At 38.5% G+C, this 21,343-nt stretch overlaps 1 protein-coding gene across 2 annotated transcripts in view; it reads left to right on the plus strand.

Moving 5' to 3' along the window:
• The window catches only part of BEAN1 (brain expressed associated with NEDD4 1), a 63,470-nt gene that overhangs the window by 38,367 nt on the left and 3,760 nt on the right, over positions 1 to 21,343 (plus strand). For both annotated transcript variants that reach the window (XM_086758449.1, XM_086758450.1), the window contains 2 exons: positions 4,682 to 4,891; positions 7,674 to 7,815. In XM_086758449.1, coding sequence (XP_086614575.1) covers positions 4,682 to 4,891; positions 7,674 to 7,815 — 352 coding nt within the window. The remainder of the gene's footprint in view (positions 1 to 4,681; positions 4,892 to 7,673; positions 7,816 to 21,343) is intronic.

The following is a 21,343-nucleotide window of genomic DNA, read 5'->3' on the forward strand; positions in this document are numbered from 1 at the left end:
TTTAATTTATGTGTAGTGCTTCCCATCTGTCTCATCTGGGATACAAACAGGTAAAAGCCAATGAAGAAGAGAGAAGCCACTTCTAATAAAGGGCTATATCTTGGGTGAACCAAGCTCCCATGACACGTCTGCATACCAAGACATTTCACATTTCTGACAGGATCTGACCCAACTGAAACGTCAACATTCCTTACTGCCAAGTTAGAAAGGAATAAGAAGTATCTCTCCAAAGACAGGCTAATGAGGAGAAATAGGACAACTTACACCAAAAAAAGTCAAGTTGTACTACACCTCCTTCAGTTACATGAAGTTACTTTACAAGTTGGTCTGTTCAGATGTAGGAGCACTGCTTAAATAATATAATGTGATATTTAAGGGATTTTGTAGATGAATAATTTATTGTCTAACAGCAAATGGATGGTGTAGGCAATTTTCCACTAGTACTCTCATTCTAAATTGAGGGTTCGCTCAGCCACATGTGCCCCTTGCATTGTATTCACAGCTGCAACAGCCAGCATGTTCCGTTTGTGCCATGTCTGCTTAGTTACACAGCTGCCATCACAGGATAAAAGCAACGGTTTGTGCATGCAATATAATTCATATTTAGAGGATTAGATATAAAGTATTCATATTCAGGCATGTATTGTTTACAGTTTGCAGTTTCACGGAAAAAAATACACCTCAAAGAAAAAACATTAGCACTCTGCTACTGCTGTTATATTTATGGGCTTTACGTAAATTTTGAGACACTTCTATTCTGCATGAAAAATATAGCATTTTTATATACAGAAATGTACAGTTTATCAAAAGAAGATGTATTTTGATAAGTGGAGAAAAATTTATAAGACGTTCCTTAGCCAAAATAATGTAAAAATCTTTTGCCCCAAAAAAATTCAAACCCAAAGAATTTACATCAACATAACATCTCATTCTGTAGTCCTTAGTCACTTGAGCAATTCCCCATAGTAGTAAGTCAGTCTGTAAAGTCTAGAGGACTACACTCACAGTGTCAAATTGAAAATAATACCATGAGAAGTTGATCAACTGCATATTGTTTTAGGAGCTAGGCTAACAGAAGTTATTCATTCCTTCTAATAACAGCAATATTGCAATATGTCTTGTCTTTATCAGAGACTAGGTTCAATTAGATTAAGAGCATAAAAAGAGAAAGATTAATGATGGTGAGAAACAAGAGATAAAATAGACAAGATCTGGAACAGCTAAGGAAGCCCTGAGAACGTGCTAGATAAATGGGCTGTCTTGAAATTAAAAAAGAACACCTCAAGTACAAGTGGAGAGCATAAGAGAGAGTACTTTCTATTTGAAGTCACTGCTAATCTGTTAAATTCCTATAGAGCAAAATAGGACCAAATATTAGTGCTGTGGCACCACAGGAATCTCCAAAATAGTCAATGTGTTAAGATACCAGCTGGCTTCCATAGCTAAACAATAAACACACACATACAAAAAATAAATTATCTAGTCTACTCTTCTTTAGACAGTCCTTTCCTGTTAAGAGTATCATTTAGAAGTTGTCCAAGTTTCAGAAGATCTGAAAGAACTCACTGTGGCCTCTTTCCCACTGACCTTGACAGGAAGTTTATCACCGACTCCAGTTTCAGTACTACTTGACTTCAATTTGAAGACCACAAGCCTGATAGTGCATGGAGCAACCTCACACCCCAGGCTCATGTTCTCATCATGATGGCAATAAAGCTGATTCTTCCCTTTTATCTTTGCAAGTCAGCCAAAATTACAAATAAATTATCCACCAGTACTTTCAGTTCAGGTGTCAATTCGCTACAATTGTGATCTAAATTAACTGGCACTGCTGTGATATTTCCATCTTTCAAAGTCAGAATTTGCTAAAATCTGAACAAATAAGGCTATGGAAAGCTAGAGTCCAACACTTGTTGGACACATCACCAACAGAGATAGTTCAAAAAACCTGTACAAAAAAGAAACAATTAAAATTCTGTGAACCTTGAGAAAGTTTAGTTCTAGTGCAGTGGTTTTAAGATCAGCAGAACCTACCCCTCAAAACATATATCCCATATCCAAAAAGTCTTTGCACTAAGAGTATTAAGTAGGACAGTTTTCCATACCCTTTCAATTTAATGCTACAGAGTCAGTTTAATTTTCAAAAAATTCAGTTTTCTCTTTTGGCATAAAAACGCTTTGTAAAAGCTCATCACATTTCTTGGCCGTCTATCTTAATTGCTTATAAAGATTCTCAGCCAACAGTCAAGTGCTTCTAAAAAATTAACAAAAACCCTACTACATGCTAATTCCCAAGGTTTTTTTAAATTTCTAGTCAGTTCTCTCAATGTCAAGTGTTAGCCAATGATAATATAGATTGGCTTGAAGCCATCATCTTTTTTTTTAAGCTTATTGTGACGGCAAGACACTAGGTGGTAATACCCCACGGGGAAAGAGTGGGGAAAACATCGCTGAAAACTATCTGCTAATATCTATCCATGTAAAAAGCACTTGCACTTCCAAAAGCACATACTCACTTTACAGAACATTCAAAAGAGCAAAATTTTGTTAGCTTTAGTTTCTGTAGGAAACAAATTCTTATCTGTTCAGCTGGCATCTAGCCAGATATAAAAATATATGTCCATGCCATATCGGAAAGCTAGTCTTGGTATATATGTATCTCCAGTAACTGCTTGCATCAATAGAATTCTGGTTTACTCGGTACATAGTCTGATCCCAAGCAGCTAATGGGATATTTCTTTTTAACTGGGGGGGGAGAGCAGGGTTGTTTCTTCGGTTTTTAATAAGCTGTGGAAGAAGGATAGGAAAATGGGTGCTTATTGTAACTTGTTTTCAAGGCCTAGGCCCAAATTTGGTTACCTTTACAGCATGCCCAAACTTTTGTCAACAAATAGACATACAGAGCCTTTTACTTAAGTAGGGATTCCGTCTGCTGAAATCCCAAATCCTTTATCCCATCCTTTCTAACATTTAACCTCCCCTCCATTAACAGTACAATATCCCATGAACACATCTCTGGGCAATTGATTCACATGTAATCATATGTCACCGGTAGATTCTCTAGAGGAAACTTACCATTTAACTTTTGCTACTCTCTCTTTAGCTTGTCTCAGAAGGATATCTGACTTGGGAATAAATTACTGGAGTTATTCTGACTTTTCATTGTTTGGGATATCCTTGCATTTTCCATTTCTCTCCCTTAAGCAGATTTATTGTTGAATTTAAATAATATTTCTAGAGAGTTTTATTATTTTTTCAACACAGAGGAAAGTAGTTACAGTTTTTGCCACATACAATGTGAGTGGATTTCAACTGAGAAATGAAGATGGGGTGCAAGTAGAGTACTAACATTGCTGTGTAGAACTGCTTGCCTGGAACAAAGGCGCACAAGCCAGAGAGCTCAGCTCAGTCCGCTGTCCCCTGGAGAAGCACAGGGTGGCACCTACTGCACCACAACAGTTCCAGACTGTGCTGAGGTGACGTCTGCCTGCCCACACAGCTCCTGCCTTACACAGCATCAGGCTGAACTAGGGAGGATGAAATGAGAATGACTGTACCAAACCTAACCTCTCCGCAAGGCACGCGGCCAGTTCAGACACTGGCAAAGCCTGGACTAAAGCACAGGTTTGGCACCATCCTTGGCTTACTGTTTAAACATATGGGCGAGCCCAAAGGGCAATAAATTAAGTTTATTTACTTTCAGGTTTTTAATGAGTAAATTTTAAGTGCTCATTGTGATGGTTTTCTATTTCAACAATTTATTAGATGTTAAGGCCAACAGGACTGCCATATTGCCTGAGCTTCTGCCTACTAAAAAGCCATGTCTTTGATGAACATCCAATGCCTCACTGAGAATCCCACTCTGAATGAGTCTCTTCCGCTCTCTGCTCCAAATCAGTTTCTCGGGATACTGACTCATCTCACAACTAAAGCATGCCCTATGCTACAAAAGCATGCTACTCTGTTTCATAGAAACATAGAATCATAGAATGGTTAGGGTTCAAAGGAACCTCCAAAGGTCATCTAGTCCAACCCCCTGCAAGGAGCAGGGACATCCCTGACTAGATCAGGTTGCTCAGAGCCTCATCCAGCCTGGCCTTGAATGTTTCCAGGGATGGGGCACCCACCACCTTTCTGGGCAACCTGTTCCAGTGTTCTATAACTCGCATCGTAAAAAATTTTTTCCTAATTTCCAATCTAAATCTACCCCCCTCTATTTTAAAACCATTACCCCTCTTGTCCAAAAACTTCCCCTGCAAAACCTTGGAGTCTTTTCACACTTAGTAACAAGGCAAGATTCCTCTGTTCCCTTGGAGCGCAAATGTTTCAGTTTTCACATTGTCCTTGTGCACTGAAGTTATTTCAGCATCAATCAATTCACGATACAAAGAATCTTTCCAGGAATAAGTAATCAAAATTACCATTACACATCATTGACTCCAGCAGGATATTTCCAATAACAGGGTAAGGCTGCTGAGTGACTGCCCCAGAGTCAGTTACTAACAGCTCCAGAAATCAGTCTAATAAAGGGGTTTTCCATAAAAACATTAATTCGTACAATGGATCTGTCTCTGGCTGTCTCTTAGGGCTTTGAAAGCCCTTAGTTTTGGCATCTGTATAACTACACTTTGTAAATGTATCTTTTCACAACTGACATGTTCATTCTCTCTCTGCTGTACAGAAGTTCACTTGAACCAGAGCAGCCCAACCAGCGAATTCCCCAGCTATGGTGAAAATGGAAATGACACCAGTTTACTTGTTTCACCCCTTCTGGTGGCTGGAGTAGTGATCGGACTTGTGCTGTTCCTGTCCTGTGTTACAATCATTGTTGGCAGTCTGCGAAAGGATGGACGGTTAAGACACCCACATCTGAGAAGAGATGCTGTTTATGGTAAGATAGCTAGTTATAGCAAGACAGTGCTTAATTTTATTAATATCTGGTGCTAAGGGCAACAAAAAGCATCTGGCCACTGTGCAAGCAGTAAAAAAAAATTAAAATCATTTAAAAATAGAATGAGGAGATCACAGGCAGCTTTGTAGTTTAATAGCATCTTTGTGCTGACACTGAATTCACATAGTAAAAGCTCCATAGTTAATGGTTAACATAAACAAGGCAAATGCCAACAGCTTTTCTTAAACAGCTTATTCCCTTGATCACAGAATCATAGAATGGTTTGGGTTGGAAGGGACCTTTAAAGGCCATCCAGTCCAAGCCCCCAGCAAGGAACAGGGACATCTCCAACCAGATCAGGTTGCTCAGAGCCCCGTCCAACCTGGCCTTCAGTGTTTGCAGAGATGGGGCATCCACCACCTCTCTGGGCTATGGTATAAGATTTCTTCTCCATCACTAGACTCCTGGTAGTTTATTTTGATATCCCACTTTGATATAGCATATAATGTAATTTCTATTTGTTGGAAAGCCAGGAATCTTAACTTCTGCAGTGTGCACCAACATACAACGACTGGGCAATTAATTCTTTTCTGACCACAAAAGTTAATAACTGGCTATAAACAGAACAACAGGGCATCAAAATGTCATTACAACTGTCATCATCGTCAAAGAGACTGGCTTGCTATCAAAAGAGCGCCGATTCCTATCCCCCTATTCCTCCGACAAAAATCCTCTGTACTTCAAAAAGGATTCAGGAATATGAAGGAGTTAATTGTAGAATTATATTTTTGGCCAATCTTGGGTTTGCTGACCAGAAGTTAAGAGCCACTTTGTCAAGGAAATTACAGAATCTGATTATTTCTACGTTTAAGGAAAAAACAGTTACAAAAAGCGACTTTAAGTCTTCAGCTAGTAAAAATTCAAGTGATAAATGGATTAATGAATTGAGCAGAGCATCAACAATTTTTGTCATCCGTGGTTAGGCTCCTCTATCTGCAGCTTGTCATGAGAGTATGTATGGTTCTTTGCATATCGTTGAGGTTTTTTCTTTATACAGAAAAGCTAATAATAGTGAGCCACATAAAAATGCATTGGCTCAAATCAAGTATCCACTGAAGTCAACTGGACTTCATTTAATTATCTGGACCAGGAATTTTCACATCTAAAAGAAATTCATTTCCTAGGATCAGTTTGTCTACCTGGAGCCAGGAATAATTATTTTGGGCTTTTCCAGAAGCAGTTATCCAGATAATTGAACAACATCTACATTTTGGGAATAAATTTTAGACTCCAAAAGAAGGGAAACGCAAACTCCCATAGTAACACACAGAAGGAAGAAGATGGGGAAGGGGGAGGAAAAAAGACCACCACACACCAACAACCTAATGTCTACTATTATTGTAACATGTATTTTTTCCTACTTTTCAGCAGCTAAACTTGGGATTAAGTAGTTAAACTTAAACTGAAGTTACTGTTCTACCCATGAACAGCAATATTTTGGCATGAGAAAATCCTGACCATTAAGATTCAATCACTACATTTAAATCTACTACTGTGTTAGTTTCAGCTGCTTTAGAAGTCCTGAAGCCAGGCAAAAACATGAAGTACAATTTTCAAACTACTTGTTAGAAATAATAATGCTAGAAAAATGGAAAGAGAAAAGCATGGTGATATTTTAAGAAAAATTCAAAAGAATAATCTTAAACTCAATTGTGCCAGGCTACCCAAGTGAAAATTTTACATTAGCACACACCATCCTAACACCTCAGCATGCTTCCACTGCCCCGCACGGGAGCGGCGGGAGTCACTGTGCAGTTGGCTTCCTTCACTTACCAAGCCAAAAGAAAGCACAGTGCATGAGAGACTGGATTAGTCCTGGTAAAATCCTCGAATATAAATTGGCAGAGGTGAAAACCGCCAGAAGGAGGAACAGGCAGTTCAAGTCCTGCTCTTTAACCTCTCTTGAGAGAGACAGGACTTTGATGTCACCTTAGAAGCTGGCTCTTCTCTCCGGGTATTATTTTAACGCATCGAGTGAAAAGGAAGGATCACTTTATTTGGAAGACAATTTCGAGGGGCAGAGTGGGGGACAGTGGAGATTGCTGCATTTCCACAACAATTTGGGACATTCTCATGGAAATTTACCCCAGAATATTGACCATTAACTAACTAACCTCAGAGACAGAAAATAGCACTAACTTCTTGATATTTCTGGAGCTATGAAACTCTGGTGTGAATAAAGGCATTAAGAAAGCCCTGGAGCAGGCAGCAGGATGATTTTCTCTAGTATTTTCCAGTTTTCCCCCCTCTTGTGAGTGTTTTTATTGAGAACAGCATTTTCTCAAGACACATACCTACAATCAAACACCTAAGCCTCCTTTTAAAACCCTTCACAGAATTGGCAAGGTTTCAATGTACACGACTCCTGGGAACTTCAGCAATCCTGCTAACATTTGAAGCTGCATGCAGCAGAACTAACACTCCTTTTAAACCTTTGAGGCACGGGAAAAGCTTTAGACACTTGTATCTCATAGGGCAGCACTAAATATATAGTCTCTGTGCCATAGCCTGAAACACCACAGTTCATTTACAGATGACACTAACTTGCTCTGAAAGGAATAGAAGTGTCCCGTGAAACCCAGTTGTTGCAGAATACCAATAATTCCTCTGCCTCAGATAGGTTTTATTTTCTGATTTGTGGCAGTGTTATAAACAATGAGACTGTCTCAGAGAATCCACTATGGAGGAAAAGAGCACCAAGTATTAACTGCTTGTTTTCCAGCTCCAGATGGCTTCTCCTATGGCGGCTCTTTTGGAGAACTGAGATCCACCTGCATGGAGGAGTTTCCCCCAGCTTTTGATTTTGGCTCCTATCTGGATACACTTTCTCAGGTCAACATCATGTATCCCGATTCACCTCCACGGTAAGCACTTTTCTAAGATTCTTAGTGTTAGAGTCCTGCACTTCAAAAGCCTGTTAAAGAAGAAAATAAAACTCGTAGACCTACACCCACTACAAAAATGCAGGTCACACAAACTCTAAATACAGACAGACTTTGTTCAGCCTGAGTGTAAGTTCAAGTTTTCCTTAGCATAATATATGTTTACTAAATAAAGGCGTGTGTACTTTACACATTTACTAATGTTCACATTAAAAAGTATCATATTGATGGCAGACTAAAAAACCACACAAGGTAAATTATTTACCATTATCTTTATTTGAAAGCAATGATTTTAGAAGTGAAAGTTTCACTTTCAGGAAAAATAACATACTTTTTTCAAAAACTTTCAGGTGATATTTATTACTGACCTTGAAACTGTTTAGATCAGAGTAAATAGAAAAAAAATGGAGCGATGGTGGGGGGGGAAGAAGTGCAAGAAGCCTTTCAACCTTTCTGTATTTTTCAGCAAGTCTCACTTCTCAGCTTTCTTAACCCCAGTATTCTATCAGAAAGCAGAACTGAAGAAAACATACCATTCTGACATACCTAGTAATTGTACTTAACTTCCTAATTTAGGATAGGTAGAAAATTGACTGAGCTTGTTCATCTTATATCAGTAATCTGTGAAGGATGATGACTACTATTTTAGGTGTTAACCCAAACCTGCTCTGGAGAGCCACAGCTGCCTGGATTGTAGTAGCATCTTTGGAGAATAACATCCTTCAAATATCAGGCAGTTCTAATTGCCTGACAAGGTAACATCGCCAGAAGAGGCTCTTTCCAAAGACAGTTATTCCAGAAACTATATAGCAGCTCCTTCCACATTTGTATCCCTACATTCACAGGATACAAGAACGGCCATCACAAGTGACAAGAGGTTAACAAACGGAGGAATTCAGTTACTCCCTCCAATGAATCAACAGAAATAATTTTTAAAAGAACATAACTTCAGGCTTTCTGTAGTGCTGTATCTTCCAAACAGCAAATAATGGTTGAATAGCTGTACCCCCTCCTTTTTTTTTTTTTTTTTTTTTTGCTTTTCTTCCTTTTAAGCAGACTCTATTTTGAGTTAAACCAATATACTCGTAACACCAGCCCTTTTCTGACTGCCATATACATATGCAATATAGAGCAAGTCAGTAGTATGAACATACAATATATAGATCTTCGCTTTTTCTATTCTATGCATGTTGTACAAACAACCCTTTCTGTGTTACAAAGTCATACTATAAAATAAATGGACTTTCAGAGATGGTGTAAATATTTTAGCAGAAAGCTCACATACGAAAAATTATTCAGAGCCTGGCATCTAAATTTGTAGAATTTCACATAAACTCACTTTAAATTTTAGACTGGTTTGTGGACCCACACCCATGAGTCTACTAATAAAAGCCAGGCAGCTGACACCCAAGAAACAGCTTGAGTGCGCAGCTGGCCAGATTTCTGAGAACACGTTCAGACTCCTGTCAACAAGCTCTGAGAACACATTTCTTTAGCAGACAGGTCTCCTAAGATTGTACCAAAGGCTGCTTCCATTTCCCGTTTGAAATGGGCCCAAAGAAGGATTTTCCGTTTGGAAGGAGATTCACGAGGGATACAGGATAGCACTAATGATCGCTGCTTTCCTGTAAATTCTCCAGCTACTTCTGTGATAAGCCTGGCACAAGTTAACTATCTTGTGTCCTGCCTTGTTCTAAGAAACTCTTCTGGGACATCAATACTAGGGTCAGAAAGACAAAAAGGTGTCCACACTGCCTCCTCAAGATTCCCTTCTCGGCCGAGTGGACTGCGTCCCTGAGGGGCCCAAGATGCGACTGCATACGCAAGGAAACACTGCTCATCCCATTCACTGCAGCTCTGCATCACAAGTCAAAAGTAAAGATTATTGTTAATAGTTTTGCTGTTTTCTCACTGCTACCGTACTCAAATATTTTAGAAAAAATAGCTTTGGCAAATCATCAAAACGTTACCAAGTTTTACATCTTAGCAACACAACTTGGAGAAAACTTCGGGAAAAGTAGAGCTTAGCAGATGGCTGAAAGCAAAGCTACGTTAAGAGACATTTAAACTTACTATTAATACATTATATAGTCCATTGTAACTTTCTGTTCAGAAAAGCATCGGTTGAGAAGCATTGTGTGAATATATTACATTATGTTAGTGCCTGAAAAAAATCTGTATAACTACCTTTACACTCTCCTCCATGGCAAAACACCAAAGTGTATTTTTCTAATTAGTAGAGCACGGAGATTATTTGGACTGACGGGTACTAACAGCGGCAAAACTGTCAGACGTGCCCTTGAAGCATAAACAAGACATGCTTGACCTTGTGCATTTAAAATATTAACTCATAGGGATCAATCTCATTACATATGATAATGTTTTGAAGGGTAGGTTTACTGAAGTGTAGCACTGGCTAAATTATGCATTTCCTCCTTCTAATTCGTGCAGTCCATGATGTATTTTAAAGCTAAACTAGCACAGCCAAAGGCTAATAACACAACTATAGCATAAGCAGAACAGAAATGAATAGCAATGAGGGAAAAACTGCATTGGCAAATAACTCTCAACACATATTTGAAGTGAAAGGATTCAGTGAGTGAAAACTAGCGTCCTGCTGCCACAAGCAGACACCAAGGCATTAGCTTCATTCCACCGCATTGCTCTAATACAGCCTGCAAGAGGCAACAGCATTGCATCACTGCATGCTAGGAGCTGTGGAGCTGAGGATTCTTGAACATGCCATTTTTGCTAAAACCATACTTTCTGAAATTATTTCAGTAGAAAGCGTAACACATGTTTGGCCAAGGGCGTGATTATAATCAGTCTATGATGTTTTCATTAGATTTTCCAGTCAGGCTTTAAGACGTTAAATGAGTGGAAAAGGAATTTTAGGGGAAGGCTGATGAAACAGAGTCAGAGTTTAGAGTTCCCATTTCTATGGCTGAGGGACAGCTAACTGTTCAGGACTGCCCACTCTCAACTCTCCAAAATACTATTTATATAAAATATTGATTAGGAAATTAATTTATTAAAAATGCCTTGGGATGTTAATAACTTAATTGCTTTGATACCTAAATAACAGATTTCACTTGAGGCTCAACTTCATTATCACCACAAACACCTCCACTAACCACTTTCTTCCATTTGATTTTACGTTAGAGTTAGAGGAATACCATGCACTGAGTTTTGTCATTAGCCTGCCATAGTTGCAGGGTGGTGACAGAGAAGCTGTTTGGACAATTTATCTTGACAGCCCAAAATGCAGAGTGCTCCTCTCCATAAACATCCCTTTAGGATAATTAATTACTTTCTAATGAATCTCAGATCTGTGTTAGCATCTGTCAGATTGATTTTACATGACATGTAGAAGAGAGAAACAAAATACAGTGGGTATGAACTGAGCATTTTCAAGATAGTAGGGATTTGTATTTTAGAGCCTATTTCTAACATGTGCATATACTTGTAGCAGTGGAAGTTAAATTAATGTTTCATAGTCTGTGTTACCAGAGATGGAAAAGTACTTGTTTCTAAGAAATTCCACTCATCTGAGAAAGATGATCTAGCAGCAATTCTAAACCACAGAATTCTTCTCCTCTCAAATTAGGAAACTTGAACAAATTCAACCAGGACAAAATGTAAGAACAATCTCACTGCCACAACTTAACTATTATCATTGTAACTATGACTTTGAAAGAAATACTGGAAAGCCTGTAAATCCAGTATTTGTCAGTTTGTTCACTATTCACTGTGCTGGTATGACTAAAATAATCTAATTGAATTTTTAGTATGTTTAAAATTTTAAGAAGAACCAAAGGAAAAAAAGAAATCTAGTATTATTTGGAATTATAGGGTAGGCAGCAGACCTTTAATAAAGAAAGGCTTCTGGAGTTTGATGAAGATGGCTGTAATTGTCATTTTGCATATCCCAAACGCATGCTGTTTATACTGTGTGGATAATACCTTTATAGATAGAAATCACAAGTTCACACTCATGTTCACTGTGCCCAGAGTTCATTGTAACATACGTACTTATAGTGAGATTTCCTAATTATCTTTTTTATATATATGTAATAAGCAAGCTGTTTAAAAATAATTTGAGCTTACATGTTTTAAATGGCTTTAAGTACAGTAGCAATCAACGACTAAGGAAATTAAAAATGATTGCATTTTCTTGATGAGCGTCTCTAAAATCCTAACAATGAGAAGAACCGAGGTTGCCTGCAGGAAAGGAATTTTATCTCCTTTTCACCTTTTGACCAGGGGAAATGCATTTCACCCTACTCGACTAAGTGCTTTTTCACTCCTTAGTGATTGGATATTAATAGTATGTACAGAGCCTTAGGCAACCAAGGTTATCGCTTTTTTCATCTGTGACTCATGACTGTCTAATACAGAACATCATTGAGGAATGACTCCTGAGCGAGATGGAGAGATTTAGCTTCAGGAATAGTTTTAATGGAAGTGTCTGTATTTCACATTGAAGTGTGTCCTGCAGGGCACACTATGATAAGAAGCTGTAGTCACCCATTATCCTAGTTATTCACATCAGAACACACCGGGGTTTTTTCCTTGTTTGTTTTAAGTGTGCTCACTCTACCTCATCTGGTCATCTAGCCTATCCTATAGGATCAATTCTAGAGAAAATTGTCTTGTTTGAGCTTGATAAATTCCAGTACTTTTAATACTCATGTTCAGCCTGCATTGTTTAAATGGGCAAATCCATTTAAAAATTAAAGCAGCAAAAGGAAATGCTCCTGTCCTAAAAGACAGACCCTAATTTCTCTCTAAATATGAAAATTAAAAAACCAAACAAACAAAAAACCCCCCACTTACTTAAGGTACTTTCTTTTCTAAGACATTGTTTTCCATCGCCCACTTCTGAGGAAGCAAGTTAGCCACATCAGAGGGAAAAAGGCTTGAACCATCTTCCTAGATTTTCTTGAAAGACAGAATTAGGATTGCAGGAAACTAACATAAAAACTTGCTAGGTTGTGCTATATTCCTTTGCCAAGGACACTTTTCCTGCAAGCATGCAAGCTAAGTAGCCTTTGGCACATTAGAGTGACAGCTGGCAAAGCATTATATGGACATTTGTTGTTCAGATCTCACTTCGATACCCTCACTGAGATTTTCAGTCAGTAAAAAATACCATTTGAAATATGACAGTATTAAATCCACTGGAAATCATGACATGAGAGGAAACTCTCAATTCTTTCAACTTCAAATTCTGAGCAACTAGACCCTCAAAAACCCCTCCTTTCACCTCCTAGTGCTATTCCTAATTAATATTAGATATAGAAGCAAGTTCGTTGCTTTTTGCTTAGTTCCTTTCTGATGTGAAGGGATTTTTACATGACACCCATATGTCACAGCCCATCTAGTGACAGGGAGATTTTGCCTTTGTGCCTGACATTAAGCCAGACCTTGAGAGGTCAGAGTCTGCAAGTGAGATCCCAACAAGTGTATCAGCCTGCGTGTTGTGAGGCTATGGCACAAAGTTCTCTTAGCTTTCTGACATCAAAAGTATCTGCTGGGACACTGGATTGTCTGACCAGCCTTCCTCTACACCTGTCCCAGTTTCACGCTAGAAGTGCAAAGTATTGCAAAACAAAAACCAAAACAAATCAGAAAAAAACAACCAACCAACAAACCCACACAGCCCACCAAACCTGCAGCAGTGGAAGCAGAATTTAAAAAAACAGGTGAAAGAGACACAGCAAGCATTTCTAACTGGAAATGTATTGTGCCAGACAGAACAATCACAACTTAAAGCTGTTAAGTCATTGATAACAGTACTGAGAAAAAGGAATATTTTTCTCTCATTTCCCAGTAGTTAGATTTTCTGTTGCATACTGCAGCTAGTATTTCCTTCACTTGCTCAGAATTCATTCCTAGAATAATTAAAAGTAAAGCCTATTCTAGAAATATGATCCTAAAACATGCCACATGGCAAACTTCCTCAAATATTAGCAGGTTCTAAGCATTCCTGCTGACACTCCTGTTCATGGAGTAACTCCATGGCTTGAGATGCTGCAGGAGATTATTTTGAAATAAATTTTTCTTAACTGATAATTAGTACTCAACTAGTACCCATAGCTTCAGTGTCTTTTTCTATAAAACGGTTACAGAAATCCAGAGACTAAATACTGCTTATGATCAAGGAGTTGTTATTATATACAGGATTCATGCCAGGCTCAAACATATCATATAAAATCTTCATCGCAGAATGACTTCTTTTTTTAATTTAAAACACTTATTTGAATTTTTTAAAGCTGTACAATGATGTTGAAACTGTATTATATCAGTTTCAAATGCTATCTGGTATATGTTCTCATGAAAACACTGTTTACATTTAATTTCATTTTTTATCTGGAATATTTATTCAAAGAGTCACAATTTGCTCAATGTTATCTTGACACATAGTGCAGAATAAAGATCCAGACTTCCAGTGCTTATTAACACAAATATTCCTATTGTAGTTGCAGCTAACAGGAAATTCCAGAATCATAGAATCATAGAATGGTTAGAGTTGGAAGGGACCTTCAAAGGTCATCCAGTCCAACCCCCCTGCAAGGAGCAGGGACATCCCCGACTAGATCAGGTTGCTCAGAGCCTCATCCAGCCTGGCCTTGAACGTTTCCATAGAAATAACTATGAACAGAAAAAAATGCAGAAAAAAAATAATTCCAGGTTTCCTGTCTCTTCAAGGGTTAAGTTACTTAAGCCTTAGATGTTTCCTTGAACAATCTCTTGGTTTACATGTTTTACTATTTAGAAACATTAAAATAGAAAATAACAGTGTTACTTGTTCATGGTTACCTACTCCATGGGCAGGCAGGCACCTCGGATGTGCATTTACCACACCTCTGGGAGCTTAAAAGTCAATTAAGTTAGGAGATCAGCATCGCTCCACAGCTAATAAAAAGAGATAAGTGCTTCCAGAGTACCTTAAGAGGAGTCTCCCCTTGTTTAAATAGCTGCATTTCAAACATAGGTGACAAAACATTCCCAGAAAATACTCCAGTTATGTTTATGGAGCATTGGATCATTCCTGCAGGGCCCTGGCTTGGCTGTTATCTCTAGGCGTTACATGTTTGTCACTCACCCCCTCACCCACTCTAATTTGGGATCATAGTAAAAAATTCTCATGTAATATTACCCAGGCCCAGAAACAGATGAACGTTTATTTCATACGAACGCAATAACTAGGAGGACTGAAATTGCACAGGAGGAGGTGCACTTAACTACATCTGCTTATTCTTGCACTATTCTCCTAATTACTAGGCCCCAGCAGTTCAGTGTGTTTCTTTGTTAATAAACAAAGATGTTTTGGCTCTTCATTCTAAGTCACTGCTCAAGAATTACACTAAGTGAATGACTGAGACAATCAGTAACACAGAATGGATTGCTATTATATGAAAATATTAAACTAATACTTAATAAATCACTGACAAAGCATGCAAAAAGAAAAGTCAAAATATAGTTACTAAATGCACTTAGTATCTCAAATGGAAACTGTCAGTATCAAAAATAAATCTAGAAAAATATCCTGTCTCATGAAATATGTCACTATAAGAGCAGCTCTGTCAAGAATGATACATTTCCTCATGGTAGTTACACACCACCAAAGAATATATGTATTCTAAGAAAAAAACACCTCAAAGGAAACACTGACAGATTTCCAAGCTGCTGTCCTACAAAGCCAGCTGTTAGTAGATTGCACGATCACAGGTAGCATCATTATGGTCTACTACTTACATGGTCATCAAACACTTTTTTTTTTTCTTTTTCTTTGATCCTCCTTTTAGAGAGTTGCAGTATATTTGTTCTAATTTCAGCTTTTCTTTATTAGGTAACAACATCATACAAACATCCTTTGTGTTGTTTTCATCACAGCCTAAACCTGTCAGCAACATGTATTTTCCAGATTTAGTGATTCTGTTTACCCTTATTAAAAGAAGACAGTAGGTCATCAGCAAAATGAAAACAATGCAACAGGAGCAGTTTTAGTAGAGTCAAACTACAACAAATAAGCAAAGTAAACGCAAAGACATATATTTCACAAAGAATAATTTTTCACTTCCCAGATTTGCCTTTTTTTCACTAGCTATTGTTTTAATCTTTAAAAATTCTGTAAGTAGAACCTTCTTCTTTCCCAAGAGAGTAGGTCATAATTTATGAATGACAGCTAGTTAAATAAGCTTTTTTGGGTTTCCTTAGCAACAAACTTATCCCAATACTTACTGCTATGAGACCTGACAAATTCATGAAGTTACTTCCCCCCACAACATTCTGACTCAACAAGATCAGCTTGAAGAGCTGCTATATTTTTAAAGCAACATTCTTCTCTTTGCAGATCGCATTTACATGTGGTAAGACAATGTTATCAGGCATCAGCCCTCCTTGCCCTTCCTAGTATAATCATCCTTTAAAAACTCAGTAGCATAGTCTACAATGACAATTAAGTTATTCTGACAAGAAACAAGGCGAAAAAAAAAAAATTGTAGACAACAGTAGATTTCATGGTTAGTAACCCTTTCCTTCTCATGACTGCCTGTAAGATATACTGAACCTTAAGATAATATAATTAAAAAAAAAAGAATTAAAAGTTAATTCATCACAAGTACTGTAACCAAGGATTCTTTTCATGTCTGAAAAATAGATGCATGGTATTTATGAGATGCAGTGTTATGAGTTCCTGTGATCCATTATTAAGTTACAGTAACATAATACTTTTAAAAAGCATTTGCTTTCTTGTCTAAAAGGATTTTTCTGTGACTGCTGTACTGAACTTTATGCATCAGCTACTTTTTACATGTACAATAACTTCACAGAACTGAATCTCTCAGAGAAGACATAACTGTCATTGTATTTTTTGCAAGAGACTAGCAAGTGTTTTTGGTTTTCCACTTAAGTCATGCATGATCCACGCTCTTGCATTTTCAGTTGCAAAACTTGTGTGTGTGTATATATGCATATACCCTTAGCAGTTACTGAGGTTGTATATATGCATATTCCCTTAGCAGCTACTGAGGTTGCACTTGGATCATATGGCTAAGAAGTTCTGCCTGCGAGCTGTAATGTAAGACTTACCCCACTTCCTCCATCTCTTATACTTCTGCTTCCCTTCTGTTGCATTTATGCCCATCTGACTACACTGTGAGCTTCCAACTTAGGTCGCTAGATCAGTAGAAATCCAGACCAGAAAACACAACACACATACAAAAATAATTAAAAAAAAAAATTAAAAAAATACAACCAGACCAAACCAACAAAACTCGCCAAAAAAACACACACATAAACCACTCACACAACCTTTTTGCCTGTTTAGCTCCAGATTGGGGATCATGGTTGGGAGGGAGTAGTGCAAGGAAAACACTGGGAGTATGCAACAGGGCAGGGGACACATCTTTTCAATGGCATGGACATCAGCTCATGTTGAAACCACAACTTTACACATCACTGAGCTTTACAGCTGCCACCTTCTCAGATGAAATCAACAGCATTAGTTACCATGCTTAAGTGACTTGCATGTAACAGTATGATTTTAACATTAGGAATCATCATTACTGATTGTTATAGATGCACTGGTTCTTTTTAGCGATAGCCATCATTACATAGTACCTCTGGGCCCCTCTGGTATCAAGATCTCCATATTAGCTGATGAGAAAGCGGCTCCTTCATTCAATGCCAGTCCGCACTGTTTGCAAGTAAAAAGAACCCAACCTAAAAGGTATGTCACAGATGCAGACCTCAGCCTGCAGGACAACTCAGCAGTACCACTTAGTTCGTGATACACACCTCACTGCGGTAAAATACAAGAGTCTATTTGCCTTTTCTCCTCAAACATGAAGCTTTATTTTAAGACAACAGTAAGGATTTAGTCCAGTATCACTCATATCAATACACAGTAATCAACTGCAAGAAATTATTGCTATTACAATTTTTTATAACTAATCCTTTAAATCTTTTGAGGAATGATTTTCCAACCACCAACATACATGGACAGTGGGTGCCTGTCAAACTGTGTATTACTTCTTATAATACTTGCTTTAAATCCTCTAATAAAAGAAGATTCAACCTGATCTAGTCAGGGATGTCCCTGCTCCTTGCAGGGGGGTTGGACTAGATGACCTTTGAAGGTCCCTTCCAACCCTAACCATTCTATGATTCTATGAAGATCTGGTAAATACTAGATGCAGAAGTTTACATATTATGGTCTCTTTGAATGAGAGACTGTCCTTTCCTGTCTGCAGAATAAAATTCATGCTTGTAGTGTAGATAATTTATTAGTTATACTACAAGAATACCTCCATAACAGCACTCTGAAAGCACAACCAAATTACTGTGGCTGTTAAACAGAGACGGGGGAACAAACAAACAAAACCTCCCCCAAAAAAAACACAAGAAAACTCTTACAAGCTAAGGGGGAGAAAAAAAACCACAAAGTTGAAGTTGTTTGTACATCTCCTTTCTCTCCTCAACAGAAAATGCCAGGAACCTCATCTGTAGCCTCCACTAGGCAAGTGTTAGTATTACAAGCAAAGATACCATGCTCAGAGGAGAGTATGGGAAACAGAGTATCACAATCATAAATTGCTAATGAAATACAAGGTTTTGTTGTTTGGTTGTTTGGGTTTGTTTTTTTTTTAAAAAAAAAACTATTTAAATGATTTGTAGTTGCCTTTTTGGCCATCCCTATATGTAGGTACAGCTGTGAAGGTGTCAAGAAGTTACTTAATTGAAAATATGGCATGTGTTCCTTACTGCCCTATTCAATTTGTAAAATGTGAACTTAATTGCCAAAAATGAGAAGGGGAACATTACTTTCATTGGAATTTGGAGAAAGAGAGAGGTTTTTTTTTTTTAATCCATCATATATACGAAGAAAAAGTGCCCTAACACTAATATATTGATATTTGGAACTAAATGCCAGTGAACACTAAAATGCCAGGTCTTGAATACCATAATTTGCTATCCATTTGTCATGATGCTTAAAAGTCTCCTTCACAAAAGATCATTTTGCTCTTTATCCCACTGAGCATTTTAGTTTTATAGAGCTGAGTTATGGTCCATAAAAGACATTAAATTAAATCCAAGAGAAAGATATGCAGATGATCATGTAACAACATTAAGTGGAAGGTTCATACTATGCTCATTTCTCCTTTAGGTCTGTGGCAGATTTCCCTTGTGCTAGGCCCAGGCCCAGAATCAGGAGGCAGAGAAGCTTCTTCCCTTTTCTGTCTCAGCAAAAGGATTCAAAAATTTCCACCTTGAAACTCACATTACTGGGGGCCTTTCAAAGCTGAAACTCTTCTACTATGACAGCAGGACCCCGTAGGTGCTCTTCATCAGCCTGATTAAGTCAGTCAAAATCTGTGGAAAGATTTTAAATAAATTCACCGGCCTTTGGGTCAGCAAAGTGTAAATTAAATCAAGATATAGCTCATTGTAAGTAATCCTGCAAAGAGCAGCTCTTCCTTTACTCTTGCTGAGTTCATGAAGAGTTGAGCTGGGGCCATCAGGTCCTCGATCTCTGACTGAGGTCAAAGATGTTTTAAAAGAGTATCAGGTATGCTTGAAAGCTTCAGTGGGCTTAGTAGAGGCTGAACTGAAATATTTTTCACATGCTATACAAAAACAATTTGACCTCCTACGTTCTGGGACTTGTTTCTGAAGCAGCGCTATTCAGGGTCTTCAGAACAGAGTTATGTTTTTAGATATCATTCTGATGGGGAGATTTAAACTCTCTAGTCTGAATTTAAAACCATTACCCTAATGAATATAAAAATAAGATTAAAGGGAAGTAAAAATAAAAACATCTGTGATGTTACTTAGTAACGTAATACTAAGATTTCACTTTCTTACCTTTCTCTTCTCCAAAAACCACTTCCATCACACAGACTAGGAACAATACCATCAAAATCAACAGGAGTGCTCTGAGGGAAAGGTATGAATGAGTGCAGCAGAATCAAATATTTTTCTAAGGCAGTGCCTCCATGGTTGACTGCAGAATATCTGAGCTCACTCCAACCAACGCAAGCTGCCCTGCTGCAAGCCACTTATAACCACAAGTAAGGTTTATTAGGTTGGGTTTAGCCTGGCAATAATGCAATTACAGGGGGCAGAATGACTGCCTGCAGCCTACTGGGAAGACATATGCTAAATATCCTAAGTTTCAGGAAATATCCTAGATCTTAATAGCTCTGCAGTTAATGTGGTTGAGGAAATGGATTCTTAATTTGTCTGGCTCCAGCAGAATTGTTTTTCAGGTTATCTGAGTAGGCAAAGGTTTTTTTTTTTTACAGGAAACATTCCCTCTGTCAGAACTGGACTTAAAATGATCCTGAAACAGTTAAACAGGGCAGCCACAAACAAAGCAGGTCCAACATTTAAGATCATGATGTTATGACTTTTGCCTGTAGCCAGTAAGCCAGGAAAACAGGACCTTCCTTCAGACCACTAGACCTGGGCTGGTTTGATAGCAAAAGTGGAGTCAGCTTTAGTTTGTGGACAAACAAGCTAGGATAGGCAGATAAGAGACCAGATTCACTAGTTCTGGTTCAGCCCTCCTTGGGGCCACAGTGCAATCTCTGCAGAGCCCTTAGGCTCAGAGGGCTGAGCAGTGCCAGTGCAGCACAATAAGAACACATGAAGTCTGCTCATGACAACTCTGTCCGTTCCCAGCCCCATCCCGCAATACAGAACACAGGAAGACACGAGCACACAGACACGCTGATCTATCCAGGCTTGTTATTTACCCATCATGGGCCTCCCTAGGCTGTGCAGTCCAAGCTCCAGTCTCAGGTGGCCGTCTGCATTCACAGTGGAACAGCAAGCATTGAGTATGGTAGTGGAATGAGGAGGTAATAGTTTCCCTGGCTCTAGCTAGGGAACTCCAAAGCCTGGAGAGACTGGAACTGGCTCTTCAGGGAAATCCCACAAATAAGTTCATCTTGCATTCTTCATTTTCGAGAGGAACATGACAGGGAGTCCGTCAAGTCTCAGAATGACCAGCATGAGTCTGTCAAGATTATTCATCACAGTTCTGCACCTCAGCAAGAAATCCTGCTGCCCCTGCCAGCACAGACCTGCAACCCAGACAACCCATCACATGTAACTAGCTGAGCACCAGAGACCCGAGAGTCAGGAGGACAGCATTTGATGTGATAACTGTACTTTAGACTCCATCTAAAGCTATCTATGCTTTATTTCATAACTAAAATGGCAATGCCACTTCCTTTTCCCTAGTCATTTTCTAACTTAGCTACTTACAAGCACTTGAGAGCATGAATGAACCCCCGCTGTGTTGCAGTTACGGTGACTGGAGCAGCATGCACAGCTTTGTGCGAGTGTTATGCCTCCTGCTCCTGCGTAACTGGCTGTGAGTAGCTGGGCTTATCCCCAGGTCTCTCAGCTGAACGATGCTGCCACAGGAGGACGAGGTCTGAACTTTCACCAAGACATCTGGGATTATCTTTACGTATTTGGAGATGTGCTTTTAAGT

The sequence above is a fragment of the Chlamydotis macqueenii genome, chromosome 13, assembly GCF_036417535.1.
Source record: "Chlamydotis macqueenii isolate bChlMac1 chromosome 13, bChlMac1.mat, whole genome shotgun sequence".
Taxonomy (NCBI): domain Eukaryota; kingdom Metazoa; phylum Chordata; class Aves; order Otidiformes; family Otididae; genus Chlamydotis; species Chlamydotis macqueenii.